Genomic DNA, 23,232 nt, shown 5'->3' with positions numbered 1-23,232 from the left:
ACCGTTGTTTATTATAATTACTTTATTATTATTATTATTATTATTATTATTATTATTATTCATTGTGATAAAGGAGGAAGAATCTATTTTTTCTTGATTTTTTTTGGAAACACTTCGCTGCTTCTTTATATACTGGAAGTGAGGATCCACATTTTCTTTCAATAATCTCATCCGTGTGACTGCACACACACACACACACACACACACGTTGAAACACGAACACAATAATAATATGAATGTTACAGCTTAATAAACATACACATATATTCTCACGAGTGTATAAATATATATATACATCCCACGACACATAATAACTCTACAAACACAGACATCACACTCAATTTCACAAATTATCTATTCTTCATAACATAGTTATTTGTCTACATAGACAGTTATAGCTGTACGTATATATATATTTTATATTAAATATATACACTCTCGCATTCTATATATATATATATATAACAACTATGTGTATCTATAGATCTGAATGTCGATCTGGAGAAAGTATGACCTAACTCATATGTGTTTACATATAACCGTTAAGTTTCTGTTTCTCTTCGAGTCCAGCCGTTGGTGCCATCTCTAGAAACAGTGATAAAGACTAATAATATATATATACATACATACATTATATATATATATATATATACGCACACATAATAGTGTCACGCAAGCTTATAGTAATTATATATAAACATCAATAATAAACGTAATGTAAAGGATTGATAACAAAAGAAATACATACAAACACAAAAAAGAAGAAAACAAAACTAAACAGCCTCAACTTTTTTTGCTTCAAAGAAAAAAAAAAACATTTTTGACACCCCCTCCTCCTCCTTTACTTCTTTCGTAATAATTAATCACCACAGTTCTTATATTTTTAAGTAATATTTTCAAAATTTCTTAACCATAATTTCTGTGTCAGATGTTCAGGATGAAGAAAAGACATTGAAAGAGATAGGAAGAGACTGATGGTATTGGGCAATTATTTTCCACCCGGAAACTGATGCCATGATGTATCTACCAACCTACCTCTTTTAATTCTGTTCATATTAAGCGATCGTTTTTGATTTCTTGTTTTTCTGTGAGTGTCTGTGCGCGTGAGTGTATAAATCTATATATCTATATCTATCTATATATAATTATTTTTATTTGATTTTTTTATTTTATTTATTTTCCCTCCATTTCACCCCTCCCAGTAAGAATAACCGGTGTGTTTGTGTGTCTCTACATAATATATATATATACACACATATATATATTATTTTCTTCGCTTTCTCTCCTGTCCCTTCTCTCCTTCTCGTCTCCAATTCTTCAAATGATTCGTGTTGTTTTTTTTTTCTTTCTTTTCAAAAACATTCGCACTTAATAATAGACACTGCGATTTATCTTGGTGGGTCTCGGAAGAGAGGGGATAAAAAAGAAGAAAAGAAAAAAAGAAAACCCCAACAATTACGATGTACTCTCTTCTTCACCATCGTCTTCATCTTCTTATTCCAACTCGCACGAACCTACCAACCGAACAATGTAACCGTACAAATTGCTACTTGCTCATATTCTTATTATGTCTCATGGATTCTTCTTATATCAGACTACAAACGTGCACGGACAGAAGAACAACGCCACCAATCCAATTTAACAACACCATCCCCAAATAATTTCTTTGTGGGGGGGACAACAACAACAAAAACTGCTTTTGTCTATTTATTTTTTTCCGTTGTTGTTACAGATAATTAACGCCAACCACTATAATACTAAATTTAATTGGGGTGGTGTGTGTGTGTGTGTTTATATATAATTTCTTCCCTCTCTCTCTCCTCTTCATCCTTTTATATTTACCTCTTTCTGTCTCCTTCTTATCTAATGGCTAAAGTGTAATATACATACATACTCTCACATCATATATATATATATATATATATATATATATACATACATACATACATATATACATATATATATATATATATATATATATATATATATAAATTTTGATATCGTTAAGATATAAAAAGAGTTTAATGAATCGCCCGCATTTACGAATAATTCTATATACATATATAAATATATATATTTTTTCTTTTTCCATGTTTAAGTTTCTTTATTTCTCATTATTTCCTTTTATCATCCTATTTTGCTTTCCTAATTTCTCTTGCTAAAAACCTACCCGCCTGCAGAATAGATTTTGATATCGAATATGATATAATCTACGCATGATAAATAGCAGGAGAGATCGTTACAGGAGGGAGGCATAGAGAAGAAATCTCTTCCATATTTTCAGGCTGATAGTTTTTCAGTGGGGGAGGTTTTTGTTTCCTATTCGGATAGATAATAATAATAATGATAGTTATAATGAAAATAAAACCGTACACGAGAAGAGACAGTCACATCTATATGCTTTAATCAAGACCTAGTTTCTCCATGCTATACTTCTCTGATGCGAATGTGTATGGATGGATGTTTTTCTCTTTCACATTTTCTCTCTCCTATAGTTAGCTTGTTTGGATTTAAGAAAAAGCAAGAACGACTGAGTGCTTGTGTGTCTGTCTCCGTGTGTGTGTGAATGCAAGTATGTAGATTTTATGTATATACGTAGATGTATGTATGTATATATATTGTATACTTCTTGTATGTATGTGTGTATGTACGTATATATGAATAAAGACAGTTGTATAGGTGAAAAAAGGGGGGAAATTTTGGTGACAGTTCTAGGGAATGAGGTCGTTTTTTTATTTGGTCAACAACAATTTTTTTTCTTTCTGAAAACGTCGCTCTGAGAGGAAATATTTCACCATCCTTATTCCGATTAATATCGAATTAGAGGCGGAAAAATCAATTGCTATTCCATTACAAATATCAGAGTTCATCTATCTTCTCTCCCCCTCTCCTCTCACTGTGTTTTTCCCTCTTTTGAAAATAGTGTGTAGGATCGTATTTTCCTGGAAATCTACCACCAATACTTTTCAATTACAGCCTTCAGTACCCCTCTCCCCCATCCACAATTCAATCTATATACCTATATATTTTATATATAAATATATACGCACACATATACACACATACACACATCCAATGATATATTTACCAATCAGTAAATGCATCAATGAAAAGAACATGGTTTTTTTTATTCGCGTATCTAATTTACTTCTTGTGTTGGATTCTTTAAAAATGGTGAATTTCTGGATATAATTCATCGGATTCTTTATTCAAATTCTACATGTCTGATGTATGACAGATTATTGAGGAGTTTTTTTATTTCGCCTATCGGTGCTAATGTGACTTGGTTGTATTTCGCTGCTTCCAAGCTTCTTTGTGTGTGAGTGTAACAAGCCTACCAACCAACATGGGCCAGCAGTCGTCATCACCATCTCATAGCGCCAACGACTCTCAGAAATTTGAAAGGTCTTCCAGTTACCGGAAGAAGAAAGACAGTTGTGATATCGGAATTGTGAATGCCGCTGCTGCCTCGCCATTATCGGCTCCGAGTTTGTCGCAGAGTACCGGCTTCAAATCAAGTAAACCCCCCGACCTACCTTCCACACATCGGCAGCTGCTTCATCACACCGAACACGACCAACAACAGACTGAACAACCTCCACTGCCTCCAACACCAGTAGCCAAACAGACCACGGATAGTACCCTTACTGGCATGGTTACTGCTGTTAGTCCGCCCCAGCCGCCGCCTCCCGTGGGGCCGTCGGCACCCCCGATGGAGAGAAGGTCCTCCTCTCCAGCCCATCACAATCACACTTCGTTAGCGGGTGCCCGGGCTGGAACCGCTGGACCTAGCGGTGCCACTAACGTCAACACGGCCGCTACTGCCAATATGTGTCAGGTGAGAGACCTAGATTATTATTATTATTGTTTTTATTATTGCCATTGTTAATGTCATTTTATCATTTCCTATTTATTGATACCAATAAACCTCTAGCTTGCGATTTGATATGTCCAAGGATACGTTGCATATTTTATAGTCATAATTTCGTTACATCTCGCTACCTGTGCATTAAATGTATACATACACATACACACAGTATATATACCCATCAATTTATATTATACACAACGCAAATCCTTCTAACAACCGTTCATCCACACATGTTTACCATTTTATGGCATTTTCAGGATTTATCTTTCAGTTCTGCAGCTATTGGAGCAGGGTCAGTTACCTTGACCATGTGGCTTCAACAACATACCACCCTATATTTAGATTGTATTGATTGCGTTAGTAAATAAAGGGCAGCGTTCAGATCCCCCACAACCAAGTCCTTCCAGCTGACGATTGGTGTTCATTAAACAGTTGTATTAGATTATCAAGAAGATTACTTAATCAAAAAAACAACATCGACAAATTCGAATAAAATATTTTAGAACATTTAATAAACCTCTATTGATAATGTTGACATTTGTCTTTCGTTGACAGGAACCGTTTGCTTCATCTGTTACACGATGATATATTACTCTTTGTGTATGTATGAATACCTCTTTATATTGTTATTCATTCACCTACTGAAAATTAGTCACATGCCAAGATGTAGACGGTAGGAAACCGTTGGTATGGAATTGATATTTTAGTTTCCTACATACGAACCAGACATGTCATGGTAATCTTCATTCAGTTGTATCTCTCACCTGCGTTATAAGAGCTGATGACCATAACGACTGTCATATATTCAATTATCATGATAAAGGGTCTTTTACCTACGTGACTAAATGTATGCAGCTGTTCACCCTTAATAGCCACCTAATTATTTGTCTAAGTCTTCCTCCACATACACACACTTCCAAGAACCAATATAGATGTTCTGGTTGTTAGACATATTGGTGGAAATTGTTCTCAGGTGTTCGTTGTTAGGTAAGCCTTTGGTTGCATTCTTTCATGTCTGGTGTATTCTAGGAATGACATCAAGGAGTGAGAGGTTTTCATACCATACAAAAGTATTGTTATATCAAACGTTACATACACTCGTAATTAAATTAGTTGCCATAATGTCTTCAATTTCTAATACCAATAAATGGCTGGCACCCTAATAATAAGGTTATCAACGCTAAAGAACTTGAGTAATCTCTTAGTAGAATTTGTTGTAGAACTATTAAACAGTACACAGGTCAGCTAGTTTTGTTGACACATGTACTATAATAGTACGTCAAAGTACCTTTAGCGTAAGTTTTGGTATAATTTGGTCTTAGACTTTTGTCTTGTGGTTCTCCAATGTATGAATGAATGATTGGTCTTAGCAGTAAATCTATATAATAATGATCAGTTTTTCTTCAAATTTGTACCTCACTCATAATTACTTTCATCAATCAGCTACATATCTTAATATGATGATAAAGATACATAAAACTGTTTGATCCTTTGACGTGATCCTAACTTTGTACTTGAGTCATTTTTCACAACAAAGGTGGAAAATTAATTATTCTGTTCTAGCCAACTGGCAAGAACATAAAATGTAACATACTCTTGCAAGCAAGTGTATTATATTTTATATATCAAATTTTGAAGGTTCTCATATTGAATTGGTTAGGCAGTTGATTAACCAAAGTTTTTTTTCAGTTTAACATCAGATATGCTCTTCTGTGATGGAAGGCTCTTACCTGAGGACTCTTGGAACGTTTATACACAATAGGCGAATAGATACGCGCCATTTGCTATTGTTGTTTTTGTCCCATGTCAACCTGATCGTACAGGCTTAATATTAAAAGCATTTCAGCTGTGACAGTATCTTATTGTTAAGGTTTAGTGCATATAAGACTACGTAACGGCGTGTCAAACATGTCTCCTTTTTTTAAAGACGTTAGGGTATGATTTGAGGGAGTTTTTGATTGCTGTTTCGTACAAGTAGAAGGACTACGTAGATATTTCGTCTTATAGCTCGTGTACATATATTTTTATATTGCAACTGTGAAATTGTTTCCTTGATCCATTGCTGAAACTTCTTTTGATCTGTGCTTTGTTTATTGGCAAGGTTATTTTACTCCACAGAACATCTTCACATGTTCGTCCTTCATAAAGTCAGCTGGCCATTGTACACAATATATCAATAGTCAGTCTAAACCACCAACAATATTGTTCTGCCTCTGCTCGATACATTCAAGTTTCTGGATTATTATTAAATTATTCATTGGTTTCTAACAGTTAAGATTAAATTAAACTCAACAATCAACATATTCTCTTTTCTCTTGAGACAAAATACTTGCTTGGATTTTACAAAACTAAGGCTTCATCTTATTGTTGTTTATCCCGAATCAGTTCTGATCAAACGTTCCTGCTTTGACTATCATACCATATTATTTTCAGACTGTATCCTTGACTACATTATCCAATGTGTCGTTACTAAGGTGTGTTTTGTAGAGGACGTTGGCAATTATTTCTTGTTATCTTACAAAATCCTCCATTTCACTCATTGTTATCGGATACAAAAGTTATTGTCTTCCATGCTGACCTTCCCTAACCAAGAAGTTTTGGCTCCACTCCTCTTTTTACCCACTGTCAATGCTTCTTCTTGGTACCAACTGCCACAATACCAGTGTGGATAGGTGGTTGGTACCTTGTCACCACCCCAAAAAGATGTCTGCGGTCAAATTTGGTCATTAAACAATAGCATGTCCTTCTGTAACAAAGAATATGCAAACCAAATCTCCCTCAAATTATATCCCTCCAACTTTAAAAAATCACGGACACATTGGATAGATAACATTGTCTTGGATATACTGTCTAAAAAACTGGATGGTCACGACTGGAATGCTTTCGATCAGAGATCTCTTCTGTATGGATTGATCTGGAGCTAAACAAAAACGATAGTTGTCAAATGTCATAGTTGTTTTTAATACTGTTGTGACATTATTATTATTATTGTTATTATTTCCTTTTCACGTTGTTCAGATTAATTTGTTAAGTCTCCTAAAGTTAACAATGAGGGATACAATTGCGATTGATGGTGAGATAATATGCTGGATTACAGAGCCAGCATATAAAGAGCATCGTTTCGTATCATATGGAAGAAAAAAAAAACGTTCTTGTTGTTTAATCCCACATGAGATCTGAGTGGGGGAGACATTATCAAAGATACTCAAACTGTAACCATTCCGTCTTTATTTCTGGCTGTATATCTAGAAATATGTTATCCAACGCGTCCTTCCATTTTTTCATAAGATAGTAGGATATGATTTGAATGTTTTTTTTTTGCTGTTATTTCTAGCAGGTCGAGCGAACATGTCGAAGCTCATACGAAAATGTGTTAAAACACTGGTCACTTCCAGTGTCAATGCCCAACACCTAACCAAGCATGTGTTTTTGTGCTTTAACCCCGAGTGAGTACCGATCCAGTTGACCTATGGGCAAAGGTGTGCCAGTTATGACCATCTTGTCCTTTATTCAGACACGTGTATCTAGGACAACTACATTCTCTTATCCTGGGTCTCCTTCCTATTTTGTTTTAGACATCGAGATATAATAAGAGGCAGATGTTGCTGCTATTTTAAGCAGAAAAAACTACTGCTTTGAGACACCTTTCCTCAGTAACTCTAGAAAGTGCTGTTGTGAAAATTGCTGTTATCATTTGATTATGGATATTACAAGAAAAACAAAGGCTATATGTTCTGATCCATAAAAACATTAGTTTATTGGTGTTGTTTTTTTTAATTAGTGTGAAGGACTAGAATAATTGTTTGTTTTCTAAACAACCCCCCACTTTGGTTTTCAGTGTAGGCTTCCCTGTCAGATAAAGAAGAGTATTTTCTTTCTAGCCTTGGCTCTCTTGCGGTTTAACTCCGAGTTCAACAGCAGACCTACAAATCAAGAACATTCCAGTCATGACTTCCTCTGTTTAGATGCATCTAGAACTATATCATTATATATCCTCTTCTCTTGTTAAAATAGTAGGGTGTAATTTGGGAGAGATTTAGTCACAGGGTAAATGACTGTGCAGAAGTTACCCTTGTTGGGTCATCTCTGACACTCTTCGTTTGATTGGTGGATCTGTTACTTTTGATCCAGTTACATTTGAGAATAGTTTGGCTCCTGAAGACAATCTGTTACATTTCATTGTCTTCAATATCCAAACTGTTCTGAATCCTTTCAAATGTGTGTGTGATCCCTCAGCAGTAATTGTTCTCACCTTACCCTTTTTCCTGCTTCACAAGGTAAAATAAAGTTGTCATATATTATGAATACAACACACACACACATATATTTCGTGGTTAGAGGGTTGGACTCATGGTCGTCAGATTGTGGTTTCAATTCCTGGGCTGGGTGATGCGTTGTATTCTTGAGCAAAACACATCATTTCATGTTGCTCCAGTCCACTCAACTGGCAAAAATGAGTAATCCTGCAACAGACTAGTGTCCCATCTGGGTAGGGAATATTTACACCATGAAACTGGCCCTTATGAGTCAGTATGACTCAAGAAGGTAACTTTACCTTACTATATACACACATATATATATATATATATATATACATGCACATCATCATCGTTTAATGTCTGCTTTCCATGCTAGCATAGGTTTGACGATTTGACTGTGGACTGGCAAACCAGATGGCTGCACCAGGCTCCAATCTGATTTGGCAGTGTTTCTACAGCCAGATGCCCTTTCTAACGCGAACCACTCCGAGAGTGTAGTGGGTGCTTTTACATGTCACTGGCACGAGGGCCAGTCAGGCAGTACTAGCAACAGCCATGCTCAAATGGTGTTTTTTACATGCCACCTGCACAGGAGCCAGTCCAGTGGCACTGGCACACCATAACAGTTGGACATGTGTGTTTCTATTTCTCCATTTTTTTTCTCTACTTGTCTATCCTTTCTTTCAGAAGAGTGAATAGTCAAAATGTAAAAGACATTTCCTTCTTTTTTTTTTCCTATTTTGTGACCACCAACCTAATACACTTGTGTTTGATTTTTTTTACATTGTCTTTGTGTATTTTTTGCACCTTATACACACACACACAATGTGTGCACATATATATGTCTGTATGTATATATATATTCCCTAGTAGTCCTTGGATTAAGGAATTATTGTTTTTTTGTCTGTCCTGGTAGCTCTTGGATCTAAGAATCATTTCGTGTCTAATTAGATTTTTTTGAAAACCTCTGCCATCAATGTAGTAGTTGTTCCCCAAGTTGACCCTGTCTCAGCTATGTTTATGCTCCAGTTGTGTGACCATTTTTTTGTTTTTTCATATATCTATGATTTTCCAATGTGTCCTTCGCTTTTTTTCTTTTAAGATGGTGTGATTTGAGAGAGACATTGGCAGCTGTTTTTAGTAGCTTAAATAACAACATTAGCTTATCTACCACTGTGTTCTCTCCAGATGAGAGAGAGTATTTTCCAGTTTTGATTTCCTTGATCTTTGGTGCAGCTGTCTTTCTCTATCTTACCTCTTTAGCTGCAAATTTTTTGAGCCAAAATTGCTGTTAACTGCTTCCAGTAACAGTGACAACACCAGCAGTACACATAGAGTTGATCTGTGAATAATCTTAATACCGGTAATCATGTTTAAAGCAGTGAAATATTTTCAAAATATCTTTAATGTCCATCAACCCCATTCCTTAAACAAAGGACACCCTATATGGTTGCTCACCGTGTAGAGATAGTGTCTAAATGCCTCACAAATCACTCACTTCTATCTTAAAACGGAAAAAAAAGATAGTTTGGTTACATATGGAGTGATTTTGAACCATAAGGTTATTTGTTGCTGCTGTTGCCCTGGATCAATTCTGATCCAGCAGACTTGTGATCAAAGACATTTCAGCCATGTACATCCCATCATAGAAATTAAATTGACCCTTTAGCATTTAAACTGGTCGTATCTGGCCCCAAATTTTCTACCTGTTTTATGTTCAAACTGGGCAGATCTGGCCTTTCACACCTACCTAAGAATGCCATTGTAAAGATATACTATCACATCATTGAAATCTCAAAAGCTTCAAGATGGTGCATGAGTAATTCAATTCAATGTGAATAAATAAACATTACATTTGACAAAATAATGTGAATACTGTTTATCGTTTCTGTGCAGCCTGGTACCAAATGATCTGTAGCCTGGTACTAGTCTACAACCTGGTGGTTGGGGACCTCTGGCCCAGTACTTTCTTAAGGCATGGCCATACTGGGCAGTTGCCTGGGGTCCTATAATGTTTCTAAGATAGCTCCGTCGTGGCCTATAACTTCTGTTATGTTGCAGTCAACCACTCTATAGTCATTTGTATATGGTCATCTTCTCCAGTCTCTTGTAGTATGGTAATCTGTATAGTAATATGGTCATTTGTTGTTGACTGGTGTTGCTCTGGTTAGGTTTAGCTGAATTCTTCAAAGCCTTAACTAATTGTAGTATAGTTGACTTATGTCGCTGTGAAATCCATGACATGGTGTACCATAGTACCAACATAGTATACAGTGCAAATATGTAATGTAAACATTCAAACATTATCAATATCTTTCCAAATCCTGCTGCATTTCACATGGAATTTTTGGTCCTCCAAATTCATCTTGAGAAGTCATCTTGATATATAAATCGACCTACCATATCAATGGATGTCTTGTTGAGATACATGATTGTTATGGTGATGATTTGGTCTGGTTTTGCTGGTAATATTTGTAGTTTGTTCTGGTTGTGTCAGGGTTGTAATATTGATAAGACATTGTGTATTGTTATTGACACCCAAGTTATCATGGATTGTGCAAACCTGTGATCACAGGTATTCCAATCATGACCATCCCATCTTTTTCCAGGCATGGTGTGATTTATCTATTTTCTTCTATTTTTAAGATCGTAGTATGTGATTTAAGGAGATTTGGCTGATACTCAGCAAGTGGTGTGACCATGTAGAGCAGTGTTGCGATTCCCAACCTTTTTACTTCTGGGGAACTCTTGAAATGCATTCCATGTCCTTGGGTATCCTTGTACGTGAATTATAATATGCCTTTATTAATCCTTTTCTTTCTCTTTTATAAAGTTAAATTTTACAAGAGATTAAACAAATCATGTCTTTGAAAGGTTTGGCAGTTCTAAATCCATTAGATTCCACAAAGAAGATTTAAGAAATTTTGCGTTAACGAAGACCTTGTTTAGACAAATTCCCCTACAATTTTTTATTAAGAGTTCATTTTCTCTGTAGGGTCTCCTTGCCACCTATCCAGGTCGCTTTGCTGCTGCGCTGGTATTTTGAAAATATTGTGCGTGTCATAACAAAATTCAAGAATATAAAATTAACACAATAATGACTCAAAAATGCATTTGCATATAATTAACCTAATTATCACTATTTCTCACAAAACTCCCTAATTACCTCTCACAGAACCCTAGGGTTCTTGAAAACCTTGGTTGGGAAATGTTGTTATAGAAACTTTCTTGTGATATTGTTGCAGTGTTGTGGTGTTGGTGGTTGTTTGCAATATTGATAGACTATTTTGGTGGTGTTGTGTGGCCCCTACATCAGCTTTGATCAAGTAGTTCTATGATTGAAAACATTTCAGCAGCATCCTTTTTAGATCCAACTAAGATTCACATTGTCAAAATGTGCCCATCACTCTTCTTAAACAGTAAGATGTGATTCATGGGAGATGCTAACCTATATTATTTCTAACAGGTTCAGTATCCACATAGAGGCTCACTTGTTGCCTTATATATTGTGGGATTCTTTTAGTTGATTGTGCTGTTGGCTGTTCTGATGTGTTGTGGTATGGTTGTGTTGTTGTTCTTTCATGATACTGATGGGCTGTTGTTAGTGGTATGTTGTGTGTTTGTGGTATTAGTGATCTATTCTAGTGTTACCAGTTGTGTAGTTGCAGTGTTGGTGGTCTCTTGTGCTGTTGATGGTTTGTTGTGTAGCTTTGGTGTTGGCGCCATGTAATGTGGCTGTAGTGTTGGTGACATACTGTGGTATACTTGTGTTGTTGGGAGTCTGTTGTAGTTTTGGTGGTCTCTTGTGCTGTTGCTAATCTGTTGTGTGACTGCGGTGTTGATGTCCTGTTGTTGATATGTGGTGTGGCTGTAGTGTTGGTAACATACTTTGTATGGTTGTGTTGTGAAGCTATTGTGATGTTAGTGGTGTTAATGATACAGTTTGTTATGGTTGTGTTGTTGTTAGTCTATTGTGCTGTTGATGGTCTGTTGTGTGGCTGTGTTACTGGTGACATACTCATACTGTGATGGTGTGGTTGTGTTGTTGGTAACCTGTTGTAGTGTTGATAGTCTGGTGCATTGTTAATAGTTTGTTGTGTGGCTGTGGCATTAATGATATAGTTTGGTATGGTTGTGTTCTTGATAGTCTGTTGTGATCAGTTGTGTTGAGTTGTTGTGTCAGCATTATAGTCTCAGTCAAGTTGTATTGTTGATGTCACAGTTGTTTCGTTAGTCTTTTGTTATGTAGCAATATCACCAGTGTGGTATGAATGTGATGCAATGTAACCTTGATTTCTTATGTAGGTGGTCTGTCGTTGGTGTCCATGATAGGGTGTAGCTGTGTTGTCAGTGAATTGATACAGTTTGGCTGTGATCTGTTCCTGTAGGTGGTCTGAAAATTTATTTGTCTGATTCTGAGTCATGTTATACACTTGTCTGTAAAAATTCAAGTATTACTTAAACACTCCTATATCAAGTAACTATCTGACACTGTTGCTTCCATCTTACCCTAACAGTATATAAATATATGCAGGAAATGTATATATAAATACAGCTAAATCATCACCTATCTTTGTTCCATCTTGCTGTATATTATGTTTTTTTTAGCTAGTATTTATTTACTAACTCTGTCACCTTTCCCATATGCTTTTAAAGACTGTTTTAAATGCCCTCTTATCAGTTATGCTAAAGCTTTACCGTTTCTATCCCCCACCAGTAACATTTCTTTGGTAATTTCATCACATGAAAGGAATATCAGTGCTTCTTTATTTTATCTTTTACGTATTTGTTTGTTTCATAGAGAAGTTATTAACCATTTTCAGAAAGTCTGTCATAATATTTTCATATGAAAGACTTCATCTCTGCTAATGGTGGTGGCAGCTTCAGTAGTGGTGGTGGAGTTTGCGCTAGTGTTGATTGTGTTGTGAGTGGGGGTGAAGGTGGAATATGGAAAAGTTATTATCACTTTATGGAGAGAACACAACACAATGTTTTTGTAGAGCTTTGGTAAATTCATTATTCCAGGTGAATTCCTGTCTTTGCAGTAGCAATGGGAATGGCAATAAAAAAGGAATAAAAGAAGGTGGATTGTTTTTTAATGATGTCTGAAAGGAGACCTAATGATTTGAAATAATTGTTGGCATTCTTCCATGAACTATCATAGTCATGTGACCTAACCATACACCTACTCATACAAAATTAACAAAGACTGAAATAATCCCTAAGGTTTCTTTACAATGTTCAAGAATTCCTATTCTTTCGGTTTATTTTGTCATTGAATGAAATTTTGGTTGCTTTTTTTTTTTTCAATTAGGTCCTTCTTATTTTACTGTGGTTTTGTTATTTTTTGCTATTGTTTTAAAATGTCCTTTCAACATGATATTTTTCTTTTACTCTATTATTTCAATCATGGATTAGTAACCATTCTTGGACTCTGTCTTCAAGGCTTTTTTGTCACTTTTATTGCCCTTTTCCCTAAGTGCTTAGTTTGGCATTTATTTTATCAATTTCTGTTTATCAAATGACTAGATTTACCAGAGTTATCTTTATTTTACAGACTTCAAGTAGTGCAATGTATTTACAGTTGTAGACACAGAAGCTTGTATGCTCACACATATATCCACAGCTGGCTTTTATGCAACTCCTCTTTATCAAATTTCATTGACAAGGCTTTAAGTGTGAGACTATGGTAAAAGATATTTGCTTAAAGTGCTGTACTGTGGGGTTGAACCTAGAATCACATGGTTGTAAAACAAGAGTCTTAACCCTTAACCACGAAGCCATGCATGTACCCCTTGTACATGATACAAATTGATACCCTTTAGTCCACAGGTTCTCAAACATTTTCTTCAGATGTACCCCTTCATCTAGTGTTGGTGTACTCTCTTGTGAAGAATAAAAAAGAAAATGATTAGTTACCATAGAACAGACAATAGAAATGTATTATTTGGTGAGCCAGACAATTGTACCAAGCTCTGCTGTCTGCTTTGGTATGGTTTCTATGGCTGGATGTTCTTCGTACTGCCATCAACTTTACAGAGTGTACAGAGTGCTTTATGTGGCTCCAGCATTGACTGGGCCACATCAAACCTATGGTGTGACATATTTTCATGCACTTATGGAAACATAACAGTTTTATCTTACATATAATAGTTTAACCATATGAAAGGGTTTTTTTTTTCCTTTTAGGCTGAAGTCTCAGATATTTTCATTTGACATTTTTGTGCAGTGGGGGTCATTCTTATGTCAAATTTCAGTTTTGTTTTCCAAGCTGTCAATTTATGCTAAGTGTGTCTGCAACTTTGGACATTTGCACAATAACCATGAATTGATGTTTTTATAGCTGGCTTTTTTTTATGTATCAATCATCATTGTATCATTAACTGGGACTGCTGTCAATTTTTCAGCTCACTAAGCAAGAGACAATTATTGTAAGGTCACCACTGAAATGTTATATCAATCTTGGAACACATGACATTTAAGTTTTGCTCCTAATTAGACCAAAATAAAACTAATTTTTCTAAATTTCTTATAATCCAATCGTTACTTGCAAACGTTGACTTTAAATAGGAATATACAAAACACATGCTCAAATTAAGTAAAATTAGTAATATTCATGTAGTTTAGCCAATTGTTGCTGCTGCTGTTGTTTAGTTCCCAGATCAGCTTTGACAGTGTAGGTTTATGATTAAAGGCATTTTGTCTGTTTTTCTCTCGAATATTCCTTATGTACTTTCCTTTTCAAGTCTGTAGTGTATAATTTGCTGGAGATTTGGCTACTGTTTCTAACAGGTTGTGCTTTTATTTCACCTGTTAACCAGTTGTTGATATCACAATTTATATTTCCTTCTATGTTAAGAATGATGTCTTGTTATACTTTGAGACTGGATCTATATTTTAGAAAGTTACTATGTAGTGGCAATTAATGGATTTGAAAGCATATATATATATATATATATATATATATATAGGGAGAGAGAGAGAGAGAGACAGACAGACATGCATATTTTAATCCATATATAACATTCTCTGTAATGTTGGGGGTAGGATATGATGTGCTCAGTCTGTTGGTAAAATGGTTTGAAGGGCACCCAGTTGTAAATCCACATGAAAAACATATGTCTACACCTATACAAATTGGTGGTTTTCTCTGTTCCTTCATGTCTCCGTGATGACAAAGGACTGTCACAGAAGATGAAATACATGCACACATGGTGACTTACATACACAAACACACACTCTCACAATACAGACATATAATAACCATTATTATTACATGTCGCTTGTATTAAGAAGTTTGTTTCCCAACCACATTGTCCTGAGTTCAGTCTCAGTGCATGGTACCTTGGGCAAGTGTCTTCTACTATAGCCCTGGATCAACCAAAGCCCTGTGAGTGGATTTGGGACATGGAAACTAACAGAAGCCCATCGTGTGTGTGGTACCACAGCAAAGCTGTAGTGCAATGACTGGAACAGGTAAATGACAAAAGATACACACACACACACACACACACACACACACACAATATATGGATAGTTTTATTAATGGTTTATTAATGAAAAGATTGAAAAATGTTTTATGAAGTATAAAAAGGTAGGAAAATGGCAAATTTGATATTTCACAATAATTTATGTGATGTATAATTACAGAAAGGGATGGAAGAGAAAAATTCATCAAAAAACTAAAAAATATATATCAAAACTATGGTTAACAGTTCATAGAGAAGACTATTTGATTTGTTTTCGTTGTCAAAATAGATATTGTAACCTCTCACTTGTCACTTTTCACCATTGTCATTAATTTTAATTTATTCAGCTGTTAAGGTTGAAAAGCTCTGACCTTTTTTTAAATTTTGCTTTTTCTTTTCCATGATTGTAATCTATAGCAGTTGAGGATGAATTTGAACAGGAGAACATTTTTGGAATTTCTTCCTTCTCTTATCAAGGATCTTGTTTCACGTCACAAACTGATGATAGTTTAACTAAGTGTTATTGTTGATGTTGCTGTTGCTAGCTGTTATTGGCAGTTTAGACCCAGATCAGGCTTCATATGACAAATCTTATTCTAACCAGATAGGGATATATTTGGGATTATCTAGAATCCTCTGTTAATCAGAGTTAACTATTAATAGGTGCTGGCGTAGCTGCATGGTTAGATGTTTGCTTTCTAACTGCATGGTTCTGGGTTCGGTGTATTTACACTGTTGCTTTGTCATGGCATTTTTTGTATTCTTTTTGAGCTAGTTTTAAATATTCACAAACTATACATCTGTCGCAGATGATTTTCTACATAGTCTACACAAAGGTGATGTTGCTGTTTATCAACACTATACTTGATTGAGTTAGTATATAAATCTTGTTCTTGGGCAGCAAGAATCAGTCTTTCCGTTTCCTTCTTCAAAAACTCTGTCTTAACCATCTCCATGATTCTTCATTGGCATCAGCTGCTGTTTGTTGAAAAAACTCTCCTTGTAGGACTTTCTCTTTCCAGTTGATGATCTTTTCTCTATTAGTCCACATATTGTACTCCTGGAGGGTCCCTCCATTGTTACTGAACCTGCTAGAAAGAATAGCTACCAAATAACTCTCTCTCTCTCTCTTTCAGATCACCCCTTCCTATTGTGTCTAAAAAAACAGAAGGGCACATTGGATAAGGTGGTCTGAGACACATTAGGTTTGAAAAACAAGGTGAGATAGTTACTATTGCAATTCTTCTAATCTTAAGTGTGCTGGATCAAAGCTTGCCTGGGGTTAAACTTCACCATCACTACTATTGTAATCTCTAACAACTAACAACACACTGAGCCAGTAATAGAGTCACTGCATGGATTATCAACTTACTAAAAATAGCAACCAAATCTCCCTCTATTCCCACCCAAACATATTAAATAAAAGAGACATTGTAGCATAAACTAGGTCTACAAACAAAAGTGAAAAAGATAGGCTGGTCACAGTAGAGCTCCATTTATGGGTCTTCTAGATTGGTCTATTCAAGAAAAGAAGGGCTAAACAATACAATTGATAATTACAATATATATGGTAGCTGAGAATAAATTTCTTAATTTGTTTGAAGTCCAAAGCAAGAAAATTACTTCCATCTATGATATTATAGTCTGATGTATTTATGATGTAATTTGATAATACAAATCAAATCATTTATGTGATCTAGTTCACATTGATGTGAATTAACAAGGTCCTACTTAGTAATTAGTTCACATTTCTGTGTGAATTAAGCAAGTTTTTCTTTGTAATTAGTTCATTCTCTTCTTATATGGTATATTTGTTAATGTGGAAGATCACATTTCTCGTTCCTTAGAATTGTTTCTATATTTATGCAGAAGTGAGCTGAAGAATTATTTCTCTGTGCAATTCTCCTTATTTTTGATTATTTGCTCATCTCTTTTCTGTTAATTTAAATATCATCATCATCATCATCGACATTTAATGTCCATTTTCCAATCTGGCATGGGTTGGATGGCTTGACAGGAACTGGCAGGGATGGATACCTTTCTATGGTCTTAACACCAACCACTCCATAGAGCATACTGGATGCTTTTTATGTGGCACCAGCACCCATACCAATGGTTCTTATGTGACAACTTGGTTTTAGGATCTCAAGATACTAATTCCATTTCTCCATTCTCTTAAAGATAATGTTGGACTGTGACATTTCCAAACTGCCTCTATGCTATTACAAGCTAATGAGGGATTTCTCTGTGTGATTATATGATTTGCTAGAAATAACAGCTAAGTCTCATTTTCATCTTGGGGAAGAGATGGAAGTCCACAAGTGCTTAATTTGGTGAATAGGGTAGGTGCATAAACAATACCATATTGCTTTTTGCAAGAAATTCACAAGTGAGGAGAGCTCAGTGGCAAGGCACATTGTTGTCACGAAGAATCCAATTCTTGATGCTCCACAGATCCGATCGTTTTTGCCAAATGTCCTCCTTCATACACTTCAAAATGTTGCAGTAGAACTCTCAGTTGATGATCTTGCTTCCAACTAATTAAGAAGAGCAATAGCTTAGATGAGATGCTATTCAGGTTTGTGCCAGGATGAGTATCACTGATGCAGCTACAGAGACAGTGACAAGAGAAGTTCTTAGTAAAGAGCACTCCACTACATCTAGCATTCATTGACATGGAGAAGACCTTTGACAGTGTACCATGGTGGTGAGAACTGTGCAACCATGTAAAGATGCATACTGTCAGCAAGGTGTGAGTGAGAAATTTAATGTACAGGTAGTTGTTCCCAGACTTTGATGTTATAGCTCTCCAGGCCATAACAGAAGAGTTTAAAACCAGCTGTCTATAACAACCACTTTCCCATGGTTAAAAAAAGATTGTGATGGGGAAGGAGCAGTATTTTCAGCTAGATAAAAACTGTGACCAGTCAGAGTTTATAGGCATAGTAGAGCATGAGTGTTGGATACCAACTGTTGACCCTTTGACCAGTAGGCTGTGACACATTGAAAAACTTGACCAGCTGCAGTTTTCAAATGCATAAATTTATTTAACTCCCCCCCCCCCACACTTTTAAACCAGCATATGAGAGACCTTCACCCCGAACCCACTTATTTTAAAGTTGTTCATCTCAAAAAAAAAAAAAAAAAATGACTCATTATCGAATGAATAATGATTTCAAAGCATTGAAAGAGAAGATTCCATCAGATTTTTTTCTCTTTTTACTTGTGAACAATTTCAAAGTTGTTTACCAAACACCAGCTTCTATTCCTTTCTTACAGTAGGCACAAGGCCTGAAATTTTGAAGGAAAGGGCTAGTCTAATCGACACCAGTGCACAACCGGTACTCATTGACCCCAAAAGGATGGAAGGTAAAGTTGCTGTCAGTGAAATTTGAACTCAACTAGTTTAATATTGGTTTCAAATTTTTGGCACAAGGGCAGCAATTTCAGAGGAAGTTGGTTACATCGGCCACCAGTACACAACTGGTACTTACTTTTTTGACCTTGAAAGGATGAAAGACAAAGTCAGCCTTGGCAGAATTTGAATTCTGAACATAAAAATGGATCAAATACTGCTAAGTATTTTGCCTGGCATGCTAATGGTTCTGTCAGCTCGCTGTCTTTAATAAGCTTAATATTCTTTTCTACTCTAGGCACAAGGCCCAAAATTTTGGGGGAGGGGGGGGGGGCGAGTCAATTAATTCAACCTCAGTATGCAACTGGTACTTAATTTATTGACCCTGAAAGGATGAAAGGCAAAGCTGACCTTGGTGGAATTTGAACTCAGAATACAAAGACAGATAAAATACCGCTAAGCATTTCACCTGGTGTGGTAATGTTTCTGCCAGCTTCCTGCCTTATGGTTAGCTTATTATTACAAGTTGTTAAATACTAGTGATACTATAACCACACTAAAACATAGATAATACTACTTATCTACAGCAGCTCAGTGGTTGCTTGCTTGACCTGTTAGAAATAGCAGCCATATCTCCCTTCACTCACTCCACTATCTTAAGAATGTTAACATTGGATATTGTAGTTCTGGAGACCCTTCCCATAGATTAAATATGGGATGGTCACAATTGAGTAGTCTTTAATTGTTGATTTTTGCTCTATCAGGGATGACTTTGGGTTAAGCACCAACAACTGGTACAAAAACCACACTATACCACCGACACTAGAGCCACACTATGCTACTGACAGTACAACCACACTATACCTCCAACACCACATCAGATCACTATTCCACTGACATCACAACTGTATTACACCACCAATACTACTGCTACAACCATACTGTAAAAGTGAAGTGAAGTTACCTTCTTGAGACACACCGACTCATAAGAGCCAGTTTCCTGGCATCCATCACAGGATTAATCATTTTTGCCAGCTGACTGGACTGGAGCAATGTGAAATGAAGTGTTTTCCTGAAAAACACAACACGTCGCCCAGTCCTGGAATCGAAACCACAATCTTGTGATCATGAGTCTAACACCTTAACCACTAAGCCACGCACCTCCACTACAACCCTACTGTACCACTGACACCACCACATCACACTATATCATTCATTGGCACTGTGTATGGCATAATACTGTTGACTCCTACTTTATTTCTCTTCTGTCTTAATTTTAACAGTTTGACCTCAAGTTTCAATTACTTCGCCAAATTAGGTCACTAAATAATGTTCTTTCAGTTTCCTTAACTCATATATCTTTAGTTAAGCATTTTGATGCTTCATACATTAAATGCATTACCATTAACCTAATTGTCTCTTTGTCTTTCTATCTATCTGTCTCACCACATTTGAAGGCACTTTTTCAAAAGCAACATGCATAAAATATGTCAACAACAAACTTATCTGTCTGTCTCACAACATATATATTTCTAGTCAGCGTTTTAATACTCCTTAAATACAGCAATACTAACTTGTCTAGGTTTAGAATAAACCCCATGTGTCTGTTACTTTGTTACATTGTGTTCACATCAAGTATTGCTAAGCCTTCCAATGTCACGCTAGCTCTTTGTTGTATTGCTACTCATTGACTATCTTACTTGTAGTTTGCAAATCACACTTTTGTTTGCAGAAGAAATGGAGCATGGAACACAATGCCTTGCAGTACTTTGTTCCATCGCTTTATACTCCGAGTTCAAATCTTGTCATGGTTCACTTGGCCTTTTGTCTTTCAGTGAGTCCAAGAAAAAAAAAATTATCATTAAATATTTAGAGCGGGTGGGGTGGGAGACAATCCATCTTCAGTACTTACTACATACCCTTAGTATATACTTTTCTTTTCAAGTTTCACCCTTTGGCATTTAAACTGGCCATATCTGTCCAAAATATTTTGCTTGTTCTATGTTCAAACTGGCCTGATCTGGTCTCTCACCCCAACTCTGCAATATTGTTCTCATGTAACGATTTCAATCCAAGATGTGAATTTAAATTTAAACACTTTAATAGAGGCAGTCTTGAATGAGTTGATGTTGAAAAGGTTCATCCTTTAGCATTCAAACTGGCCATATCAAGTTTTATATTCTAATTGACCAGACCAGGTCTCTCGCACTTACCCTACAATGTCATTCTAAAGATAAACAATGATATCATCAAAATCCGAAAGTATAAGATAATGTATGATTAATTCAAAATAATGTGAATAAACATGCACTACATTAGACAGAAAGCACATGTGAAGGCACATGGCTCAATGGTTAGCGTGTCAGGCTTGCAATCATGAGGTAGTGAGTTCGATTCCTAGACTGGGCTGTGTGTTGTGTTCTTGAGCAAGACACTTTATTTCACGTTGCTCCAGTTCATTCATCTGTAGAAATGAGTTGCGATGTCACCTCAGTGACATGGAGAGGGGAAACTGGTATGCATGTGCGGCTGCTGGTTTTCCCTAAACAACCTTGCCCAGACTTGTGCCTCAGAGAGGAACTTTCTAGGTTCAATCTCATGGTCATGCATCACCAAAGGGGGTCTTTACCTTTTATATTTGACATAATTGAATGCTAAAGGGTTAATGATAAATTTCTTGTTGAAGTAATCTTTGCCGGACCTTTAGTGAATTTTGTTTGACAGCTTTGTGAGAAACAAGTATCAACATGCATGACCTTAGTTGACCTTGGTAGGTCCTGTGAGGTTGGTGAGCTCGATTCTGTTTTATGATTGACTTGTACATCTATAAGAAGAGAGGAACAACTGGGTTAAGTGGGTGCTGCAAAACAGCATTTCTCAAAGGAACTCCTTTGGGGTTTTAACTTGAACTAGATTTAAATTTGCACCCGATGACTGGAACCTGCGCCAGTGGAGCACTAATAGCACTGTCCGAGCATGTTCATTGCCAGAACAGCTGTCTGGCTTCCGTGCTAGTGGCCTGTAAATAGCACCATTTGAGCAGAATCGTTACCAGCTGGTGGCGCATTAGAAAATCATTTGAGCGAGGTCATTGCCAGTGCCGCTGGACTGGCTCCCGTGCAGGTGGCACATAAAAAACACCTTTTAGAGCATGGCCGTTGCCAGTACCATGTGACTGGTCCTCGTGCCGGTGGCACGTAAAAGCACCCACTACACTCTCGGAGTGGTTGGCGTTGGGAAGGGCATCCAGCTGTAGAAACTCTGCCAGATCAGATTGGAGCCTGGTGCAGCCTGCTGGCTCACCAGTCCTCAATCAAATCGTCCAACCCGTGCTAGCATGGAAAGCGGACGTTAAACGATGATGATGATGATGATGATTATCACTGCTTAGCACTCCCCCTCTCTAACTTAGTACTTGCGTCCTTCTTTTTATAGGAGTAAGGATATTTAGCTGTTATTTTTAACATATCAGGCGACCACATAGAAACTCCCTCTGTGGCTCCATCTCTTTACATATATCTCCCGGTTGCGTTTCTTCACACTTCGTGTACCTGTAGAGTGCAGGCAGCTTAAAGGATAATATTTATTTAGAATAACTGACGGTAACATTGAAATAACAGCCTCCACCCATCTCCACTCACCTGTCTTAAGCCTTGCCCTGCCCTGCTCTGTTCTGCCTTGCTCAGCTCCTGTTTTTTTGGAGACTTGCTGTCTCTTGTCCTATTCAAGTAGATTTTATAGAGGTAGAAAGAACAATTAAATATGATTCATGGATAATTTAAATTGTTTGCATTTCTGTATTGTTTATATAAACAGTATTTTATGGACACTTGGAGTATAATAGTGGATTCTACTTCACTGTTGCTCTCACACCATTTTGTGAAGTGTGCCATGTAGTAAACCCACTGATCACCTACTGACAGAAAGCAGAAAGAGAGAGAAATACAAAGAGAAGTCTCTCTCTTTTTCTCAGAGTATATACAATCATTGAAAGGGGTGTTTCCCTTTTTAAATCCTTATGTGTGATATATTTCTTTCTCTCTCTCTCTCTCATATAGATAGATAGATAGATACACATATATATAGACAAATATATACATATATATACACACACACACATATATAGTGTGTGTGTGTGTGTGTATAAATTGTATAAATTTCCCATTATTACTTGAAATATGCATAAAGAGGTGAAGAAGATAGTTGAGTTTCTTTGTTCCTGAAAGAATTATTATGGTGACTCATAGCATTTGATAAATACTATTATTGCTTATCATT

At 36.3% G+C, this 23,232-nt stretch overlaps 1 protein-coding gene across 2 annotated transcripts in view; it reads left to right on the top strand.

The window, feature by feature from the left end:
* The first annotated feature begins 1,305 nt into the window (after positions 1-1,305).
* Positions 1,306-23,232, top strand: part of LOC106870810 (uncharacterized) — a 138,094-nt gene continuing 116,167 nt past the window's right edge. Inside the window, exon 1 of one of the 2 annotated variants that reach the window (XM_014917025.3) lies at positions 1,306-3,838. In XM_014917025.3, the coding sequence (XP_014772511.1) occupies positions 3,347-3,838 (492 nt within the window). In that variant the 5' untranslated portion in view covers positions 1,306-3,346. The remainder of the gene's footprint in view (positions 3,839-23,232) is intronic. The other variant, XM_014917024.3, reaches the window with a different exon arrangement.

This window comes from Octopus bimaculoides, chromosome 15, assembly GCF_046866305.1.
Source record: "Octopus bimaculoides isolate indiv1 chromosome 15, ASM4686630v1, whole genome shotgun sequence".
Lineage (NCBI taxonomy): Eukaryota > Metazoa > Mollusca > Cephalopoda > Octopoda > Octopodidae > Octopus > Octopus bimaculoides.
The sequence above is the reverse complement of the archived record's forward strand: the minus strand, read 5'-3'. Positions and strand labels throughout refer to the sequence as shown.